A 22730-nucleotide genomic window follows, 5' to 3' on the forward strand; every position below is an offset into this window, starting at 1 on the left:
TCCACCAGGCGCTCCTTGGAAACCCTATGGGGCAGTTCTACTCTGACCTATAGGGTTGCTATGAGTCGGAATTGACTCGATGGCAACGGGTTTGGTTTTTGGTTTAAATACCACATATTTAACAAGGTCTAAAAATAATGATGTATTTTATTTTTTATTGCCTGAGGGAAAATTTAAGCATCAGTTATTTAATTCTAAGTTCATTTATCCATTCCAATTATTTCAGGAAGAATTAACAATCTAATTATGGGATTTTAACACATAACAGATACGCACTTTCTTCATGAAATTTTTAAATAAATGAGCCCTAAATAAGTGACATAATAGGTTATAAATTCCTAAAGAACAAATAATTAGATATAACTCTTTTTTCTTTGATTCAATAGACACTTGAGATTTTTCTTTTCTGGAAGTTGCTGGACTATTTCAATTATCAATCAATTCCAAACCTTCACACACACAAAAATAGAGAGCAATTTTAAAGATGATTCCCTGTATGGACTGCAATCCTACATGAAAAATACATGATTAAATACTATTTTAATAAGCATTACATAGAAGGCCATACACCAAAGGCATTCCATTTTTATGATATCCAAATAACCAATTTTAAACAAATATGTATTGGATATGTATGTACTAAGGGCTATACAGGTAATCTACATATGAAAAAGAGACCATGCCTTCACGAAAAATACTGTAAAATTGGACAGACAAAATAACATGCATAGACAATACAAAGTATAATTATGTGTTAAATCATATTGCACCAAGTATGAACTCAAAGAAGAGTCCTTGGGTGGAGCAAATGGTTAAGTGCTCGGCTGCTAACTGAAAGGCTGGAGGTTTGAGTCTACCCAGAGGTGCCTTGAAAGAAAGGTCTGGTGATTCTACTTCCAAAAAAATCAGCCATTAAAAACCCTGTGGAGTACAGTTCTACTCTGACACACACAGGGTTGCCGTGAGTCAGAATTTACTTGACAGTAACTGGTATGAAGTCAATTTTTTAAAAATAAATGAATGGTATCAGCTATTGGGACTGAGAATATGTCATGCAGGGAGCGAGATAAGAAAAAGCTTTGGCCATCTCTTTAATGGCATTAGTAATGGTTTCCATGGCTAACTTATTCATGGCTCTTAGATTGCAGGTGAGACCAATCAATCCACAACAGCTCACTGAGCTAGAACAATCAACAATACCAGACATTTGCCCAAAAACAAAGGCAAAGAGGGGCAGGGAAACTGGAGGAATGGAGACGGGGAAGGCAAGGAGGGAGAAATGGGGAAGGCAGTGTTGACACACTGCCGGGGGTGGGGAGGGGAATAGCAACCAATGTTATGGAACAATTTGTGTATGAATTATTGAATGGGAAACTAATTTGCTGTGTAAACCTTCACCTAAAACACAATAAAATGTTCAAAGAAAAAGTGAGCCCTACCCTATACCAAACTCTGTGGGAAATAAAAGTATAATATATAGGTCACTTATGCTCTCAAGAAGGCTATGACTTATGAGATGAAACATAAATACATTAAACAACTAAAAAATAAGATAATGCAAAACTTAGTGCTAAACTGTTACAGTTACCACTGCTAAAGAAATTAAAAAAGAAATAAATAAGACCAGAGTAATTGGAGATGAATTCATGGAGGAGATAAAATTTAATCTAGATCTGCAGGGACTGGTAGGATTTGGTAAATAAAGGATAGAGGGAAAGCATTCAGGATATAATGGATTCATTCATTCATTAACTCATTCGTTTGTTTATTCACTCATCTAATAAATTTTTTTCACTATCTCCTATATTCAAGCACCATACTAAGGACTGAGGTACAATGGTAAACCCAGGACCATAATTGCCCTCAATGAGCCTGCTACCAAGGGGATGGGGAACTGACAAGTAAACAGGTAATTTCAGTGTTGTGCTATGATGCTGCTGAATGCTGTCGAGTGGATTTTGACTCATAGCGACCCTACAGGACAAAGTAGAACCCCATAGGGTTTCCTAGGCTGTAATCTACCTGAACAGATCTCTAGGTCTTTTCTCCTGTAGAACTGGGGTGGGTTCAAACCCCCAGCCTTTCCATTAGCAGCCAAGCACTTAACCATTGTGCCACCAGGGCTATGATAGTGGTAGTTAAAGGATGCTATGATGATACTATGATGAGAAACGATGCTGGAGATCACAGGATAGAATTTTGCAAGACCAATGACTTCTTCATTGCAAACACCTTTTTTTTTTTTTACCAACATAAATGACAACTAGACACATGGACCTTGCCAGATGGAAAACACAGGAATCAAATCGACTACATTTGTGGAAAGAGATGATGAAAAAGCTCAACATCATCAGTCAGAACAAGGCCAGGGGCCAACTGTGGAACAGACCATCAATTGCTTATATGCAAGTTCAAACTGAAACTGAAGAAAATTAGAACACAAGTCCACGAGAGCCAAAGTACGACCTTGAGTATATTCCACCTGAAAGGAGAGACCATCTCAAGAACAGATTTGACGCGTTGAACACTAATGACCAAAGACCAGATGAGCTGTGGAATGACATCAAGGACATCATACATGAAGAAAGCAAAAGGTCATTAAAAAGACAGAAAGAAAGAAAAGACCAAAATGGATGTCAGAAGAGACTCTGAAAGTTGCTCTTGAATGTTGAGTAGCTAAAGCAAAAGGAAAAAATGATGAAGTAAAAGAACTGAACAGAAGATTTCAAAGGGCGACTCGAGAAGACAAAGTAAAGTATTATAATGACACGTGCAAAGAACTGGAGATAGAAAACCAAAAGGGAAGAACATGCTTGCCATTTCTCAAGATGAAAGAACTGAAGAAAAAACTTATGCCTCGAGTTGCAATAGTGAAGGATTCTGTGGGGAAAATATTAAATGACACAGGAAGCATCAAAAGAAGATGGAAGGAATGCACAGAGTCATTGTACCAAAAAGAACTGGTCAACGTTCAACCATTTCAAGAGATAGCATATGGTCAGGAACCAATGGTACTGAAGGAAGAAGTCCAGGCTGCACTGAAGGCAATGGTGAAAAACAAGGCTCCAGGAATTGACAGAATACCAATTGAGATGTTTCAACAAACAGATGCAGCACTGGAAGTGCTCACTTGTCTATGCCAAGAAATTTGGAAGACAGCTACCTGGCCAACCGACTGGAAGCGATCCATATTTATGCCTATTCCCAAGAAAGGTGATCCAACTGAATGCAGAAATTATTGAACAATATCATTAATATCACATGCAAGTAAAATTTTGCTGAAGATCATTCAAAAGTGGCTGCAGCAGTATATCAATAGGGAACTGCCAGAAATTTAAGCTGGATTCAGAAGCGGACGTGGAACCTGGGATATCATTGCTGATGTCATATGGATCCTGGCTGAAAGCAGAGAATACCAGAAAGATGTTTACCTGTGTTTTATTGACTATGCAAAGGCATTCGACTGTGTGGATCATAACAAATTATGGATAACATTAGTAAGAATGGGAATTCCAGAACACTTAATTGTGCTCATGAGGAACCTGTACATGGATCAAGAGGCAGTTGTTTGAATAGAACAAGGGGATACTGCGTGGTTTAAAGTCAGGAAACGTGTGTGTCAGGGTTGTATTCTTTCGCTTTACCTGTTCAATCTGTATGCTGAGCAAATAATCCGAGAAGCTGGACTATATGAAGAAGAATGTGGCATCAGGATTGGAGGAAAACTTATTAACAACCTGCATTATGTAGATGACACAATCTTGCTTGCTGAAAGTGAAGAGGACTTGAAGCACTTACTGACTAAAATGAAAGACCACAGCCTTCAGTATGGATTACATCTCAGCATAAAGAAAACAAAAATCCTCACAACTGGACCAAAAAGCCACATCATGATAAACGGAGAAAAGATTGAAGTTGTCAAGGATTTTGTTTTACTTGGATCCACAATCAACGCCCATGGAAGCAGCAGTCAAGAAATCAAAAGCCGCATTGCACTGGGCAAATCTGCTGCAAAAGACCTCTTTGAAGTATTGAAAAGCAAAAACGTCACCTTGAAGACTAAGGTGCACCTGACCTAAGCTGTGGTATTTTCAATCGCATCATATGCATGAGAAAGCTGGACAATGAATAAGGAACACGGAAGAAGAATTGTCGCCTTTGAATTGTGGTGTTGGCGAAGAATATTGAATATACCATGGACTGCCAAAAGAACGAACAAATCTGTCTTGGAAGAAATACAACCAGAATGCTCCTTAGAAGTAAGGATGGTGAGACTATGTCTTACATACTTTGGACATGTTGTCAGGAGGGATCAGTCCCTGGAGAAGGACATCATGCTTGGTAGAGTATAGGGTCACCAAAAAAGAGGAAGACCCTCAACGAGATGGAATGACACAGTGGCTGCAACAATAGGCTCAAGCATAACAATGATTGTGAGAATGGCACAGAACTGGACAGTGTTTATTCCTGTAGTAGACAGTGTCACTATGAGTCGGAACCAACTCGACGGCACCTAACAACAACAACATGATGACTCTGGAGCCCTGGTGGCGTAGTGGTTAAGAGCTTGGCTGCTAACCAAAAGGTCAGCAGTTTGAATCCACCAGCCACTCCTTGGAAATCCTATGGGGCAGTTCTACTCAGTCCTATAGGGTCACTATGAGTTGGAATCCACTCCATGGCAACGGGTTGGTTTGTTTTTTTAAGATGACTCTAAGAAGGGACACTTATCAGAACAGAGAAAAATCAGGGAAGATTTTGCATAGCATGTAAAATTTATGCTGAGGGACTTGAAGCATTAACAGAACTAAGCCATGTGAGGAAGGGAAATGACATTTTAAGGTAGAAGAAAAAGCATATGTGAAGGCTTGGAATTAAGAAAGATTAGAATGAGTATCACATATGCAGATGAGACTAAGAAAGGTCTAGTTCAAGCAGAGGGTTTGTGTAGGTCACTAAAGGGAAACAGGTGGATAGGCAGTGTGGAATAGATTATGGAAGCCATGGAATATGGACAGAAGAGTTCTAAATAAAATATTACCACATAGAATCTAGTAATATGTCAAAATTGCTGGAGTATGACCAAGAATGTTTATTCTGGGAATTCAAAGGTGGATCAATATCAGGAAATCTGTCAGCCATAGTCTACTACACATCAATAAATTAAATGAGAAAAGGCACATGAAGTCATAGATGCTGAAAAGGCATTTGATAAAACTCAGCAGTCATTTTTAGTAGAAATTCTAAGTAAAATAAGAATAGAAGGAAACAGCTTAAATGTAATAAAAACCATAAATCAAGAACAAATACTATCCTAGACAGAAAAATCTAAATTCATTTAAATTAAAATCAGAAACTAGACAGATTTTCCAGTAATCACTTATTATTTAATATTTTCCTGGAGGTTTTAGCAAATATAATAATGAAAAATAACTGATATAAACAGTGGAAAAGAAGAGACAAAACTATTTTTGCTTTCATACTATTTATTTTTAATTTTATTGTGTTTTAGGTGAAAGTTTACAGCTCAAGTTAATTTCTCATTCAAAACTTCATACACATTCTTTTTTTACATTGGTTGCAATCCCCACAATGTGACAGCACGCTCCCCCTTTCCACCCTGAGTTCCCTGTGTCCCTTTGTCCAGTTCCTGTTCCCTTCTGCCTTCTTGTCTTGCTTTTGGGCAGGAGTTGCCCATTTGGTCTCATACATTTGATCTAAAAAGCGCGTTCCTCAGGTGTGTTATTTTTTGTTTTATAGGCCTATCTGATCTCTGTCTGAAAAGTGTGCTTCGGGAGTGGTTTCAGTTCTGAGTGAGCAGAGTGTCCGGGGGCCATAGTCTCGGGGGTTCCTCCAGTCTCCGTCAGACCAGTAAGTCTGGTCTTTTTTTGTGAATGTGAATTCTGTTCTACATTTTTCTCCTGTTCTGTCCAGGCTCTCTGTTGTGATCCCTGTCAGAGTGGTTGTTGGTAGCTGGGCACCATCTAGTTCTTGGCTTAGGCTGGTGCAGTCTCTGGTTCATGCAGTCCTTTAGTCCTTTTGGCTAATATTTTCCTTGTGTCTTTGGTTTTCTTCATTCTCCTTTGCTCCAGATGGTATGGGACCAACAGATGTACCTTAGATAGCTGCTCACAAGCTTTTAAGACCCCAAACACTACTCACCAAAGTGGGATGTAGAACATTTTCTTCATGAACTATGTTATGCCAATTGACCTAGATGTCCCTGAGACTATTGTCTCCAGCCTCCAGCCCCAGCAACATGGTCTCTCAAAGTGTATGGATGTGTCTAGGAAACTTCCATACTTTTGCTTTGGTCCAGTTGTGCTAACTTCCCCTATATTGTGTGTTGTCTTTCCCTTCACCAAAGTTGACACTTGCCTACTATCTAGTTAGTGATTTCCCCTCTTTCTCCCTCCCCACCCTCATAACCATAAAAGAATTTTTTTTCTGCATGTAAACCTTTTCTTATTATAATAGTGGTCTCACACAATATTTGTCCTTTTGTCACCGACTTATTTCACTCAGCATAATGCCCTCCAGATTCATCTATGTTGTGAGTGTTTTGCGGATTCATCATTGTTCTTTATCTTGCCTAGTATTCCATTGTGTGTATGTACCATAATTTGTTTATCCATTCATCTGTTGATGGGCATTTAGGTTGTTTCCATCTTTTTGCTATTGTGAATAGTGCTGCAATGAATATGGGTGTGCATATGTCTATTCGTATGATTGCTCTTATTTCTCTAGAATATATTTCTAGGAGTGGGACTGCTGGATCGCATGGTATTTCTATTTCTGCCTTGTTAAGGAAACGATATGGTTTTAAGGAAAACCATATCATTTTCCCATTTTACATTTCCACCAGCAGTACATAAGAGCTCCAATCTCCCTGCAACCTCTCCAACATTTGTTATTTTGTGTTTTTTGGATTTGTGCCAGTAATGTCGGGTGAGATGGTATCTCATTGTAGTCTTGATTTGCATTTCTCTAATGGCTAATGATCACGAGCATTTCCTCATGTGTCTCTTGGCAGCCTGAATGTCTTCTTTGGTGAATTGTCTGTTCATATCCTTTGCCCATTTTTAATTGGATTGTCTTTTTGTTACTGAGGTGTCGAAACATTTTGTAGATTTTAGAGATAAGACCCTTGTTGGATGTGTCATAGCCAAACATTGTTTCCCAGTCTGTAGGTTCCTTTTTAACTCTTTTGGTCAAGTCTTTTGATAAGCATAAGTGTTTAATTTTTAGGAGCTCTCAGTTATCTAGTTTCTTTTCTGGTATTTGTGCATTGTTAGTTATAGTCTGTATACTATTTATGCCATGTGTTAGGGCTCCTAGTGTTGTCCCTATTTTTTCTTCCACGATCTTTATCGCTTTAGGCTTTATATTCAGGTCTTCAATCCATTTTGAGTTAGTTTTTTGTGTAGGGTGTGAAATATGGATTGTTTCATTTTTTTACAGATGGACATCCAGTTATGACAGCACCATTTGTTAAAGAGACTGTCTTTTCCCCATTTAATGGACTTTGGAACTTTTTCAAATATCAACTGCTCATAGATGGATAGATTTACGTCTGGGTTCCCAATTCTGTTCCATTGGTCTATGTGTCTGTTGTTGTACCAGTACCAGGCTGTTTTGACTACTGTGGCTGTATAATAGGTTCTATAATCAGGTAGCGTGAGGTCTCCCACTTTGTTCTTCTTCTTCAATAACACTTTAATTATCCAGGGCCTCTTCCCTTTCCAGAGCCCTGGTGGCATAGAGCCCTGGTGGTTAAGAGTTTGGCTGCTAACCAAAAGGTTGGCAGTTTGAATCCACCAGCCACTCCTTGGAAACCGTATGGGAAAGTTCTACTCTGTCCTATAGGGTCGCTATGAGTTGAAATCGACTCAGCGGCAATGGATTTGTTTATTTGTTTGTTTTTCCTTCCCTTTCCATATAAAGTTGGTGATTTGTTTCTCCATCTCGTTAAAGAATGCTGTTGGAATTTGGATCGGGATTGCATTATATCTGTAGATTGCTTTGGGCAGTATTAACATTTTCACAATGTTCAGTCTTCCTATCCTTGAGCATGGTATGTTTTTCCACTTATGTAGGTCTCTTTTGGTTTCTTGCAGTAGTGTTTTGTAGTTTTGTAGTGTATAGGTCTTTTATTTCCCTGGTTAGATTTATTCCTAAGTACGTTATCTTCCTGGGGGCTACTGTAAATGGTGATTGGTGATTTCCTTTTCGAAGTTCTCTTTGTTGGTGTAAAGAAATCTAACTGATTTTTGTATGTTAATCTTGTATCCTGCTACTTTGCTGAAATCTTCTATTAGTTCCAGTAGATTTCTTGTGGATTCTTTGGGATTTTCTGTGTATAAGATTATACCATCTGTGAATAGCGATAATTTTACCACTTCCTTACCAATTTGGAAGCCCTTTATTTCTTTTTCTCTTGTTACTGCTCTAGCTAGGACTTCTAGCATGATGCTGATTAAGAGTGGTGATAAAGGGCACCCTGTCTGGTCCCCTTTCTCAAGGGAAATGCTTTCAGTCTCTCTTCATTGAGAATGATGTTGGCTGTTGGTTTTGTATAAACGCCCTTTATAATGTCCAGGAATTTCCCTTCTATTCCTATTTTGCTGAGAGTTTTTATCAGGAATGTGTGTTGGACTTTGTCAAATGCTTTTTTGGTGTCGATTGATATGTTCATGTGATTCTTTTCTTCTGTTTTATATATGTGATGGATTGCATTGATTGATTTTCTAATGTTGAGCCATCCCTGAATAGCTGGTATGAATCCCACTTGTTCATGATGTATTATTTTTTTGATATGCTGTTGAATTTTTTTGGCTAGAATTTTGTTGAGAATTTTTGCATCTATGTTCACGAGGAATATTGGTCTGCAGTTCGTTTTGTGTGTGGTGTCTTTGCCTGGCTTTGGTATCAGGGTTATGCTGGCTTCATAGAATGAGTTCAAGAGTATTCCTTCCTTTTCTATGCTCTGAAACAGCTTGAGTAGTAGTGGTGTTAACTCTTCTCTGAAAGTTTGGTAGAATTCTCCAGTGAAGCCGTCCAGGCTGGGGCTTTTTTTGTTGGGCGTTTTTTAAAAATTACCTCTTCAATCTCTTCTTTTTTTATGAGTCTGTTTAGTTTTTCTACCTTAGTTTGTGTTAGTTTAGGTAGGTAGAAAAATTTTTTTTTTGGTTGATATGATTGTATATCTCAAAAAAAAAAAAACCCAAAAAAAGGAACTCTAGTAAAAAGCCTACTAGAATTAATAAGATAATTCTTTAACATTAGCAATAAGCTCATAGATATGGAAAAAGGAAAACAGTCCATTCATAATTGTGAAAAGAATTATAAAACACCTTAGAATAAATTTAAAAAGAAAGGCACTGAACATATACAAAGGAAACTGTAAGATCTTATTAAAGAACATAAAATAAGGTATAAAAAGCCATGTCATATTATTGGATGGGAAAATTTACTATTATAAAAATGTCAATTCTTTCAAAGTTAATATGGAAATTTAATTTAATTCCAAATAGAATCCAACAGGAAGTTATCAGGAGAAACTGTATAATCCTAGTTTAATGTTCATATAAAAATTTAAATTGGGCTCCTATCATGTAACATATGTAAAACTACAATTCAAATAGATGAAAAACTTAGATGAAAAAGACAATCTCAAAACAAACAAACAAACAAACAAAAAACCTTAGATGGAAAATATAAAAATCTTTGAAGAAAATCCAAGAGACTATATATAACCATCTGGAAGTGGTAGTGGGGAAGGGGAACTTTGTTATTCAAGAAAACTAAGAAGCTATAAACAAAAAGACACGTTTGACAAATAAAAGTTAAAACTTTTTGTATGGCCAAAAGATATCATAAACAAAGTTCCCAGCAACAGATTTAAAAGACAAATAATCTAGCAGAAAAATGAGCAAAGGATATAACTAATTCATATTAGTACTCATTGCCAATAAATATACAAAAAGGTACTGACCTTAGTCAGGGAAATGCAAATTAAAGTACTATTGAGATTACACTTTATACTCATCAGACTGGCAAAAATTAAAAAGAACAGTAACACCTATTGCTAGTAGGGATGAAAGAAAAAGGTATACTCTCCTAAAGAGACAGTAGAAACGTGATTTGACAATAGCTATTAAAATGAAAACATACACATATATCCTTTGAATATCCCAGTCCTAGGAAGCTATTCCCAGATATATATATAAGGATAATTTTTATGCTATTGTTCATTCAGGCAAAAATCTGGGAACAGTTGAATAAACTATGGTTGAATTAATTATGAAAATCAGTTGAATAACTTTTGATACATCTACACTATGGAATATTATTAAGCCATTATAAAGAATGAAATAGACCTAAACCAGTGGACTTTGAAGGATTTCCAAGGGATATTGCTGAGTGAACAAAAGAGAGACCAGAGAAGTGTATGTAATACGATCTAATTTTTAAAATACTCCTAACAGGTATGTGTGTGTGTGTGTGCTGAAATACACACACAAGAATGAGGGGGAGAGTACAAAATAACACAGTGGGTAGTTAATGGGTTAGCTGGTGGATGGAGTATGATGTGGGTAGAGGAATGGAGGAAAGGGGGAGAAGGGAAGCAAGCAAAAAATTTAAAAAAAAAACTGCACTAAAATTTCCAGTATGTAAATTATAATTCAGTTTATAACAAATTATATAATTTGCATGGGTATATATTTCTATTTATTCATAATATCACCCTGATAATCTACTTCTGAAAAGTAAACCACTGAAATCCTATGGAGCACAGTTCTACTCTGACACACATGGGGTCACCATGAGTCAGGGTAGACTTGACTGAAACTGGTTTTTTTAATAGTTTCATGGCCTAAGAATGGACTGTGGAGAGTGCCTAATCCAACTCCTTCATTTTACAACTGAGAAACCTAAGGCCAGGTAAAGTAGTTACCATACTCATCTCTTATCCTCTCCATTCCTCAGATGGTAAAAAATTATTTTATTTCAGAGAAATAAATGCTAAACAATCAACAATATTTCATTAGTTCAATTAAAAAAAATTCTAGTATTTATATATAAAAATCACCCCTGGAGTGTTATCTGCAACCATTGACATGGAAGGCATACAGCCTATGTAAGTTCTCTTGTGTAAACCTGTAGAACCCCTGGTTAAAGCGAGAACTTCTTATCCTCAATCATTAATTTATTCATCTCTCTTTTTATTCAATCAACATGCAACTGAACACCTACTGTACCCTTGTGCTGTGAGGTGCTGGTGATGCAAACATTAATAGAACATGGTCCCCATCCCTAAGGAGCCTGCCATCCAGTGGGAAAGTGACAAGCTATAAAACAAGTCAGACTGAAATACAAACCAAGTATAGGTGGAACAATTTATTTTGACTGGGATTTCAGGGACGGCTTCATGGAAAGAAAGGGTGACACTTGAATGGGGCCACATAGGATGTAGGATTTCAGATGAAACACAAGAGCAAAAGCTAAGCTATAGCATGTTTGGAATGTTTGGAGAAATGATCAGAATTGACCCCAATCTAAGAAAAGAACATAGGAGTGAAAACCAGAAATTCAACTGAAGTACAAAATTATTTGCCACCCCAACTCCTGCAACATGTAGGAAGTAAATGATGTCTGGGTAAATCTTGACCAACTAAGTAATCTCTTTGTTCAATTTACTGAATGATTTCAGCATATTACCATGTACCGTCCAGGGTCCAAATCTCCCATCATTCCTTTCAGATGTGTGTTTTCCGTTCTGACAGCTTTATATTTCACATCTGAGACCTGAAAGAAGATTACTAGGTGAATATAAAATTCATCTAAAAAAAACTTAAAATTCTATTCAAATTATTATTATTATTTTTGTCAATACATGTATTTTTGAAGTGTTGGTGAAGAGATACATTTTTCTTATTAGGCATGATCATCATAAATCAGGTATTCTTGTTCAGTTCTTCTATCCTATCTTAAAACTTTGGCAGGCCCGACTTTACTCCCCTTTTCTGTATCAGTGTTAACTTAGAGACAGATACTTACAATAATCACTCATTTACTTTTTTCCCTTCCAATTCAAAAATTCCATTTCTCACTTACTTTTCTATTATATGCATTTTATCACCAATCACAATTTTTAAAACATGCTTGAATAACACTGTCCATTAAATTTCTTCACTACCTAATTTTTACAATGCACAATATATGACTTTCATGCTTAATTCTGTTCTTTGTAGAATTTCTGCCAAATTTCCTACTTTTTTAATGTGACTGCTTCATTTTGTCTCCTATTTTATTTTTCCTTTCCTGATTTCTTCTACTTGATGGTACTTAGACATAGTATTATCTGCCTTTTTATTTATCTAGGCTCATTTCTATATAAAACACTTCCCTTAAAAAGATTTACTTTCCTGCATTATAAAATATAGGCTCACTGACAAAAACCTAGAAAATACAGAAGAGTGTAAAGGTGCAAATAAAAATCATTCGTATTCCAACTACTCAGATCATTGTTAACACCTGATGTAAAATATTCTTTCCCATGCAGGTATAGCCTGTCTATTATGGATTTAACTGTGTCCCCCCAAAATAATGTGTTGTAAATCCCAACCCCTGTACTTGTGGTTATAATCCCATCTGGGAATGAGTTTTCTTTGTTGTGATAATGAGGCAGTATTAGTGTAGGGTGTGTCTTAAATCAACCTCTTTTAAGATATAAAAAGAGCAGATTAAGCAAGCAGCAAAAGAACAGAGATGGGGGAAGGTAGATACCATGCCAACATGAAGATCACCAAAGAGCCAAGGAAAAGAAGCTGAGAAGAGACAAGGACCATCCCCCAGAACTGACAGAAAGAGAAAGCCTTCCCTAGAGCCAGTGCCCTAATTTCCGATATCTAGCCTGCTAAAATGTGAGAAAATAAATTTCTGTTTGTTAAAGCCACCCATTTGTGGTATTTCTGTTACAGCAGCACTAAATAACCAAGACGCTGTCTGTGCTGTTTTCCTGTGCAATGTATGAATTAATCACAGTTGAAAGCTAATAATTGGGCAAAGCTGAATCTCTTCTGTTTTTATAATGAACAGGATTTAAATAGCTGTGCTATGTGTGAAGTGATCCTCATATGCCTAGAAAGGTATTGAACAGAGCTCTGAAAACGTCTAGATTTGGAGGAAAGAAGCAGATACATCCTATGCTTTCAACAGCAGCTCACCAATTTGATGATGAATAAGGAATTGAGGGATTTTAAAAATAGAGAGAAGGAAGGAAGAAGAAAGGGAAGGGAAGGGAAGGAGGAAGGATGAAGAGGAGAGGGACGAGGGAGGGAAAGAGGAAAAGAGGGAGGAAGGGAAGAAGAAAGGAAGGACGGTTGAATGATGAATTTGGAAGTTACTTGCAGTATTTTAACAGCAGAATGTTACAATGCTTGTTTTTCCCCATGTACCATGCTGTGCACTGAGTGAATGTTAAGTAAATATGAACTGATTTTCATATTTCGACATTCATTTTTAACTTCTAAAATAAGTATGTGAGATGGGGCAGTGGGAAGTGTCTAAGAAAAGCTGGAATATAGATTTTTAAAGATAAAAATGTCAATGGAAGGGAAGCTATAGAAAACAAATTCAGGAAGAAATCTTTGACTAGATCATACTATGTGAAGTGATCAGAGTACTGACTACAGGAAAATGTTACAATATGATTTAATTATCTTGTGCTAGCACTTTTTTTTTTAAATGTCACAAAGATTATATGTAATGCCACTAAGCATTTCTGTGATGCTAGTCTTAGAAACAATGCTGAGAAAAGCAATACCTTTATTAGCCAATAATGAGAGCTATTATCAGCACTGAGCAGGAAAGTTGCCTAGGACAGGTGCTGTCCTGCCTGCTCGCATACCTGTTGTTTTGCTAGCATTTTTTCTTTTATTTCTAACTCCGTTTTTAGCTCTTTTTCCAGAAGGGCAGCTTTCTTCATGATAGTTGCTATAGTGATCTCCTTCTGATGAAGCTCTGCTGTTAGGTCAGAGATTTCATTCCTCATTCTTTCCTGCTCAGAGCTCTGGTACTCTTCCTCCTGATAGAGCTGGCTTCTTATCTGCAGCAGATATATTCCAGGAAATATTAACAATTATTTTATTTATAGAGCCGCTTAAAGCTTTTACTGGCCATGGTCACATATTTTTTTGACACCTACCTTAACTGGAAGGTGGAGAAAGTATTATCAAACCCTTTTAATGGAGAAAAATTTGGCTTAGAGAGGTTAAGTTACTTGCTTAAGGTCATAAAGCTAATAACTGACAGAACTGAGACTAGAATTGAGGATGCTTGGCCTTGAATTCATAATTCTTGGACTAAATTATGCTGCACTTTATGACTGATACTAATTATGCTTTTCAGAATCATGTTACAATAATCTTCAAACTTAATGTATCTACAAAAATGCATCACCTCCTCCCCTGCTTAAGCCTTTGTAGTCTCTTACACTCTTAATCTTGGCTAACCATTGCATTTAGAAACTTCTGGATCATCTTGGACTCCACTCCACTCTCATCCTCCCAAATCCAATCGGGCAGCAAATTCTGTCCATTCTACTTCAACCTCTCTTAAATCAGGCCTTTGCTCTTTATTCCTGTAACCACTGTCTTAGTACAGCCTCTCAACATCTTTCTTGAACAAACACCTCCAACTGTTCTCCCCACCATTCACTGTTCCTAATTCTTGAGATTCAGAGATAAGTACACAATCATTGACCTAAAAAAAAATCACAGTCTAATAAAAGAAACAGAAAAATAAACAGACAATTACAACACAGTGTAGTAATAGATGTCAAGGGTATATAGTGAAGCAGATGTCAGGACAGACTTCCCAGAGGAGGGGGACATCAGAACTGAATACTGAAGGATGAATGAAGTCAGTCAGGAGATAGTGATGAAGAAGGGCTCCCAGGCAAAGGATGCAGTAAGATACAGCAGGGCTTACTCAGTGAACTAAAAGGAGTTTGAAGTGGCTGGGCCTTCAAAGTCCTGTGAGAAATAAGGCTAGAGAGCGAAGTAGAGGCCATCCACAAAGAGATTTATATGAATTTACCTCAGAGCACTTACTTGTTAAATTGGTTTTTTTTTTTTTTTCCATTTCATCTTTAAACCTTCCAGTATACCTCTTTTAAAAAAAAAAAAGACTCTTAAAAAAAAAACCACATACAAGGGAGAATGAAGAGAACAGGATATAAGGAAAAGATTAGTCCGCAGGACTAATTGTCCACAGCTACCAAGGCCTCCACCAGACTGAGTCCAGTACAGCTAGATTGTGCCAGGCTACCACCACTGACTGCTCTGACCAGGATCACAACAGAGGGTCTGGACAGAGCTGGAGAAGGATGTAGAACATACTTCTAACTCACAAAAAAAAAGACCAGATTTACTGGCCTAAAGGGGACTGGAGAAACCCCAAGAGTATGGCCCCCAGACACCCTTTTAGCTCAGTGGTGAAGTTATCTCCAAGGTTCACCGTTCAGCCTGGGAGTGGACAGCCCTGTAAAACCAAATTAGACTAACGAGGTACAGTAGTCCAGTGACAAGGGCCAGAAGGCAGAAGGGGACAAGGAAGCTGGTGATGGGGAACCCAAGGTTGAGTATGGATATTGTTGATGTGTTGTGAGATTGTTAACCATTGTCATAGGGCAACATTTGTAGTAACTGTTAAATGAGAAACTATTTTGTTTTGTAAGCCTTCATCTTAAGTGAGAATAACAACACAATTGGAAGAGCGTAGTCAATGTCACTGAACTGTGCATGTAGAAATTTTTGAAATGGTGTATCTTTGGCTATGTGTATTTTCACCAAAAAAAAAAAGGTTGAGAAGTTAGAGGGTTGACATGTTGTGGGGTTGTTAACCAATGTCATAAAACAATACGTGTACTACCGTTTAATGAGAAACTATTTGTTCTGTAAGCCTTCACCTGAAGTACAATAAAAAATAACAACAACAAAAACATAGCCAGAATACTATCATCATATCTTAAAAAACTTAACCATATTTCCTTAATATCATCAAATATTCAGTCAGTATTCACATTTAAAATTTGCTCCAAAATGTAATAAATGTTTTTTGAGTTTGTTTATTTGAAACAGAATCTAACTATGGTCAACACATTTTTATGTGTGTTCTAAGTACTTTCCATGCATCATTTCATTTAGTCCCCACAACAGTTCTGTGAGGTCAGGGCCATTATTACTCTATTTTGCAGATTAGAAAATTATGGGTGAAATGTGGTCTGATTTCAGAACCTGTGACCTTACCTATTGTAGTATGCCACCTCTTGTGGGTCGAGCCCTAGAAGGTGGTTCACTCTTCAGAAAAAGCTGGGTTCTAGGAGTGATGCCTAGTGTGGGATGACCTAACATGAATGTGCACGTGTCCAGAAGGCAAATTTGATCCGTCGTCAGGCTTTAGGCCACCATCCCTTCATCTGAATCTATTCTTACTACTAAATTTTTTAGAATTTCAGAGTTGGACATGACTTTAGAAATCACATGGTCAAATCTCAGCATTTTACAGACGAAACAAAGAAAAGACTCACAGGGATGGAAAGTGACTGGCCTAAATTATTCATCCTGAGAGCAAGGGAGGAGACTAGGAGACTAAAGCTAAATATTCTAACCCCGAGGACAATATTACAAGTTTATTTTAATCTGTCCATTCTATCTCCAGTGTTTTCCCTTACAATTTATTTGATGAGGCAATGGCATTATTTATTTTGTAAAGTTTGTCTCAGTCTGGATTCATGGGATTATGTGGTATAAAAGTGTTCAAAATATGGAAGACTGTAATCAATGTTATTTAATTGTACATGGAGAAATTGTTAAATCGGTGTATGTTCTGTTGTGTATATTTTCATCAAAACTAAAAAAAAAAGGAAGCCAGATGAGGAGGAAAAAAAAGGGTTTAAAATATAAGGAAAATAATCATTAATTCCTAACGCCTTTTCTATATTTAACCTCTAGTAGGTCCCTGACGGGAGTAGCTTAACATGGTCCTCTTAAAATGAAACTTTAAAAGTGTAAAAAAATAAATACACTCTTATGAAAAAGGAGTAAACTTTATTATTTTACAACATTTCAATATTAAAGCAACATGCTATACTGCAAAGCTTCTTTCTAAATGAGATTAATTTATCTGAGCTCCAAACGACTTTTATCTTTATTAAAAATGCCTATTTTATCATAAAATGAATTACTGAAAATAGCTTTATACTGAAAAAAGAGAAGGAAAATTAAACACTTGTAGGAGTCATGGCTTTTGTTGGTTTTATTACAAGAGAATGAAAATGCTCTCCCACAAACACTTCTTGGAAGCTGTAGCTATTTATATGCAATCCATTTGTTACCTTTTCTGCACAACATTGCACAATCTAGTGGTCTCCAAGAACCTATAGAGAGATTTGTGCCTCATAGTCTCTTGTTCCATAGCAAAACTGTGCAAACTAGTAGATTCTTCACATTACTCAAAGTTTTATTACCCTATCTATTTCTATGAGGTTCAGAACAGTGTCACTATACTTTAGTTCGCTTTCATCTATCTTTTTTATCATAATGCATTCACTTGGGACACCAGGGAAGAACAGGTTTTTTTTTTAAGTTATATTTTTAATTATCAGTAAAATCACTTTCATGGAATTACATGGTATAAAGTGTTCAAAATATAAAGAAGATAATCATTAATTCATAACATCTTCCTACACATAACCTCTAACAGTTCCTTGACAGTTACTCTTTGGGAGACGAGATCTGTATTTCACGATTGTATCTCCTACAGAAATTAAGACAACAGTTATAGTCCTACTAGATGCTCAGTATAAATGTTTGTTGAATTTATACAACAGCTCTGTCTATGAGCCTACACAATTATGAGAGAACCTAGCCTTAATGTTTTCCCTTACTGTGTGCCAGGCACTGAGCAAGGCACGAGATCATAAGTCAAAGCCATGCCCAGCTTTTTCTTACATTTAACAATTGTCTAGATTATATAGTATTGAACATTCTGATCCTCAAACCCAAAGGCTAGAGAGGTAAATATGATCTGCAGTAAACTCATGGGAAAAGAAAGGCATTACTGGATTTTACTGGGGGAGAAGAGAATACTTTTTTTTTTTTTTTTTTTGTAGAATAGAAAACCAGAGGCTCTTCAAGGACATTGCCCAGGTCTTAATCCTCCTTGTATTCCTAAGCTCCTGGCAGAGTTCTTGGCACATGTTAGGCACTCAAGGAAAAAATGTGGATATAACCAACAATAATAGCAGCCAATGCTGACTAGGTGCTTCTTCTAAGCCAGGCCCTATTCTAAGCACTTTATATGCATTATCTCATGGATTTTAACTAAGAGAAAGAGTATGGATTCTGGAGCCAGACCACTTAGGTTCAAATCTGGCAACTGCCACTTAGCTGTGTAATGCTGGGTCAAGTTGCTTAACTTCTCTGTGCCTTAGTTTTCTCAAATGTAAAGGGGGACAATATTAATATCTAACTCATAGGATGGCTGTGAGGAATAAATGAATTAGGATTTGTTAAACCCTTTGAACAGTTCCTGGCATGCAGTAAAAGCGCTATTTAAGTGGTAGCTGTTAATAGTTCATTTAATCCTCATCACTACCATATGAGGTAGGTACTAATTATCCCCATCCTGGAAATGAGCTGCATAGGCAGCTTCCCCAAGCTTATGCACTAAATATGTGGCTGAGCACCAGAGTCTGTGCTCTCAACATCCTTGCTATAAACCACTTCTCATGGAGCCATGGGCCCTCCAGATCTCAGGGGGCAGTCTCCAGTGACAGTAGGATGACTTAAGGTTTGTGTTTTTTATAGTACCACACGAAGAATGTAGGGATCAACAGCTTGATAGGTTATTATCTTAGAAGAAACTATAGAAGGAAAAGGAAGGGAGTGAGAGGCAAGATTTTTCTCCCCTTTATATTCAAAGACTTTAGATCTACCTAGAAGGATGAAGCTCATTATTTTCCATACCTTGTTCAATTCCTTTCCATGATTTGGTTGATCTGGAGCCACTGAAAACAGTTCTTTCCTTTTCCTTTCTGGTTCTTTAATACAAGGTGAATAAGATGATTCAAGTCTACAAATTAAAATCATGAATAAAAATTAAGCTTAACTTGACAAATTGTTTTGATTCTGTCGTTAACTTAGACCATCGTAGGTTGCAGAGTTATGTCATTAGTTTGTTGGAAACATATCTAGTTACAGAAATTGCACGTTCTAATACATTCAGATCCCGTTAGTACTTACATCTTTAAGTGAGCGCAATTGGTCTTAATGAAAAAATTTAAAAGGTGGCAAGTAATATGGAATTCCAACTGTACATCAAAAATGGGAAGATTCATTTACTGAAACTGCATATGTAGATGAGATTTTTGGATAAGAAGAGAAGACTGCTTTCTATAGTAAACTAGCCTGGGAACCCATCAAAACAGGAAATACATCAGCCTTGGTTCTGCATACAGAAAAGGAACGACACCAAGAGAAATCCAAGGGAAACAGCTACTCCATAAAAGTGATCAAAAAATGATTATATCTGACAGTCTAACCTAGAGAACTCAAATACACCCATTCTTTGGCTGCTGAATTTATAAAATGGAATTGCAACCATGTATGGATACTACAGAACACTTAATTGTGCTCATAAGGAACCTGTACATAGACCAAAAGGCGGTCATTCTAACAGAACAAGGGGATACTGCATCGTTTAAAGTCAAGAAAGGTGTGTGTCGGGGTTGTATCCTTTCATCATATATATTCAGTTTGTATGCTGAGCAAATAATCCGAGAAACTGGACTATGTGAAGAAGAACACGGCATTAGGATTGGAGGAAGACTTATTAACAACCTTCGTTATGCAAATGACATAAAGTTGCTTGCTGAAAGTGAAGAAGACTTGAAGCACCTACTGATGAAGATCAAAGACTACAGCTTTCAGTATGGCTTACACCTCAACATAAAAACATAAAGAAAACAAAAATCCTCACAACTGGACCAATCAGCAACATCATGATAAACAGAGAAAAGATCGAAGTTGTGAAGGATTTCATTTTACTTGGATCCACAATCAACACCCATGGTAAGCAGTGGTCAAGAAATCAAAACGACTTACATTGGGCAAATCTGCTGCAAAAGACCTCTTTGAAGTATTGAAAAGCAAAAATGTCACCCTGAAGACTAAGGTGCACCTGACCCAAGCCATGGCATTTTCAATTGCCTCATATGCATATGAAAGCTGGACAATGAATAAGGAAGACCGAAGAAGAATTGACACCTTTCAGTTATCGTGTTGGCAAAGAATACTGAATATACCATGGACTGCAAAAAGAATGAACAAATCTGTCTTGGAAGAAATACAACCAGAATGCTCCTTAGAAGCAAGGACGGTGAGACTATGTCTTACATACTTCGGACATGTTATCAGGAGGTATCAGCCCCTGGAGAAGGACATCACGCTTGGTAAAGTAAAGGGTCAGCAAAAAAGAGGAAGACCCTCAATGAGATGGATTGGCATAGTGACTGCAACTATGGGCTCAAACATAACAATGATTGTGAGGATGGCGCAGGATCGGGCAGTGTTTTGTTCTGTTGTATGTAGGATCACTATGAGTTGGAACCAACGCAACAGCACCTAACAACAACAGCAATGGATACCACACGGAAAGGCAGATATTAGTATAAAAAGTACAATTCCGACAGGAAATTTGGAGAACTATGAGCAAGTAATGTTCACTTCCAAATCAGGCAAGTGGGTAAAATAAAAATCATGAGAACACAAAATTAAAGATAACCAGGCAGAGAAAGCAGCATGTTTTCTATCAGATGTCCGGCTTTACTAATCTAGTTGAATCCATTGTTTTGAGGAATGGTTAATCCATTAGCTTGCAGTGAGCACAATTTTAGACTTCCAAAGAACTTTTGAAAAAATTCCACACATCAAAAACTTAAACCACACACACACACAAAACAAAGTCTAAGCAATCATGGAGACATAACAAATGTAAAGACTGAAAATAAAAGACCTTCCAAAAGGTATATATTAGTAATGGTATCCCTGAGGTACATGTGTCTAGACTAGACTGCTTTTTTCTGATCATCAAATATATATGTTAACTGCAGAAAACGGAGAATAGTATAGTATACTCCTGTAATCTTATCATTTAGGAAAAACCATCATTAGCATTTTTTCTATATTAGTTGTCTTTTCTTTTCTGCATATATATAAATAAATATGTTTTCCTTATAATCAGAATACACTGTACACATTGTACACATTATTTTGAAAACTCTTTTTGTTTCCCACTTAGTAATATTGTGAGCAATTCCATTTTATCCTGTATTCTTCTAAAACATTATTTCAGGATCAGTCATATTTTTATTTGCTATGCTTTGGAAGAAGTGAAAAAATGGAATTTCCTATTTTTTAATTCATCCTAAGCAACTGAAGGCAGCAGAATGCTGAACTGAATGGTAAAAACCTCACAGTAATGTACAAAGTTTGGAAAGTGAATGGAACAAATGTCAAAATTCCATGTGGACAAGTGCAAAGAAGAAACCTATTTAAATCAGGCTAACATAAAACACTAATATAAATATATAAAGGAACTATCAGTTGTCATGTAGGAAAGGAGAGGTAGAATTGTTTTTATAATTCCCAGAACATATCAGCCCAAGATACTTCTACAATGAAAAAGAAAAATCTTAGCATTATAGAGAAAGGTACTGAAAACGGATAAAAATATTACTCTATGACTTCTATAAAACTATGGAGCATCTTTACTTAGTAGTCTGGGCTGCTTCACCGTAATACTACTGTAAAGGAGGAAGAGTCCACAGAAAAGAAACCAAAATAATAAAGCAGGTAAAACAGCATTCACAGGAGAATAAGCTAAAAGGATTAGAAATTTTCAGTGGGAAAGATGAATCCTGAAAAGACTATGCCTAAAGTCTAAAATATAATGGAAGCTGTGAAAAGTTAAATACATAACTTTTCATCAAATTTCAGAATATTAGAACTGAAGGATCCCCTTCAAATGAGAACAATGTACTTTGGAGATCAAAATAAATACAAACTTAAATGAAGGATGTCAATCAGGCAGAACAAAAATACTGTACTGGTAAAAAAAATGTGAATAAATCCAAGATTCTAGATGAAATCACGTACTGAGGGAAATGTGGCCTGTTTGGTATTCAGCATTAGCCTTGCAAGATAGCACTACAGAAAGTACCTACAATGCACTTCACAACACCACAGCTAGACACAGGTTGAATGGTTTGCTCTTCCACGAATTTTTTATGTTTTTAGGCACATAATTCTTTCTTTGTGTGAAGACTTTCTCACCAAGTCACCACACTGGAACAGTGCCTTACACATAAATATCTAATAGATTTATTAATGATTGATGATGATGATATATAGCTTATATATGAAGTATTCAATAATGCTGACTGGCTAATAGGCATTCTACCATCTTTGATGAGACACACAATAGATCATTTTTAGGGATCTTAATTTGCCATTTTGTGTTGAGTGCAGACCTCAAAGAAATGCTAGCAGTTCCCACAACTTTGAAGGAATAATTATTGCCTTTAAAACAATAGAATCATTTTCCAATAAAATAATCCTCACCATTTTGACTATTCAATTTTTAAAATCCTATTCTTGGTTTTG

General features: G+C 36.6%; 1 protein-coding gene across 1 annotated transcript in view; it reads right to left on the bottom strand.

Moving 5' to 3' along the window:
* DEUP1 (deuterosome assembly protein 1) overlaps window positions 1–22730 on the bottom strand; it is an 81219-nt gene that overhangs the window by 20173 nt on the left and 38316 nt on the right. Inside the window, exons 6-9 of the mRNA XM_012558162.2 lie at window positions 19311–19378; window positions 19035–19140; window positions 13913–14110; window positions 11722–11808 (exon numbers count right to left, since the gene is read on the bottom strand). Coding sequence (XP_012413616.2) covers window positions 11722–11808; window positions 13913–14110; window positions 19035–19140; window positions 19311–19378 — 459 coding nt within the window. The remainder of the gene's footprint in view (window positions 1–11721; window positions 11809–13912; window positions 14111–19034; window positions 19141–19310; window positions 19379–22730) is intronic.

The sequence above is a fragment of the Trichechus manatus genome, unplaced genomic scaffold, assembly GCF_000243295.1.
Source record: "Trichechus manatus latirostris isolate Lorelei unplaced genomic scaffold, TriManLat1.0 scaffold00141, whole genome shotgun sequence".
NCBI lineage: Eukaryota > Metazoa > Chordata > Mammalia > Sirenia > Trichechidae > Trichechus > Trichechus manatus.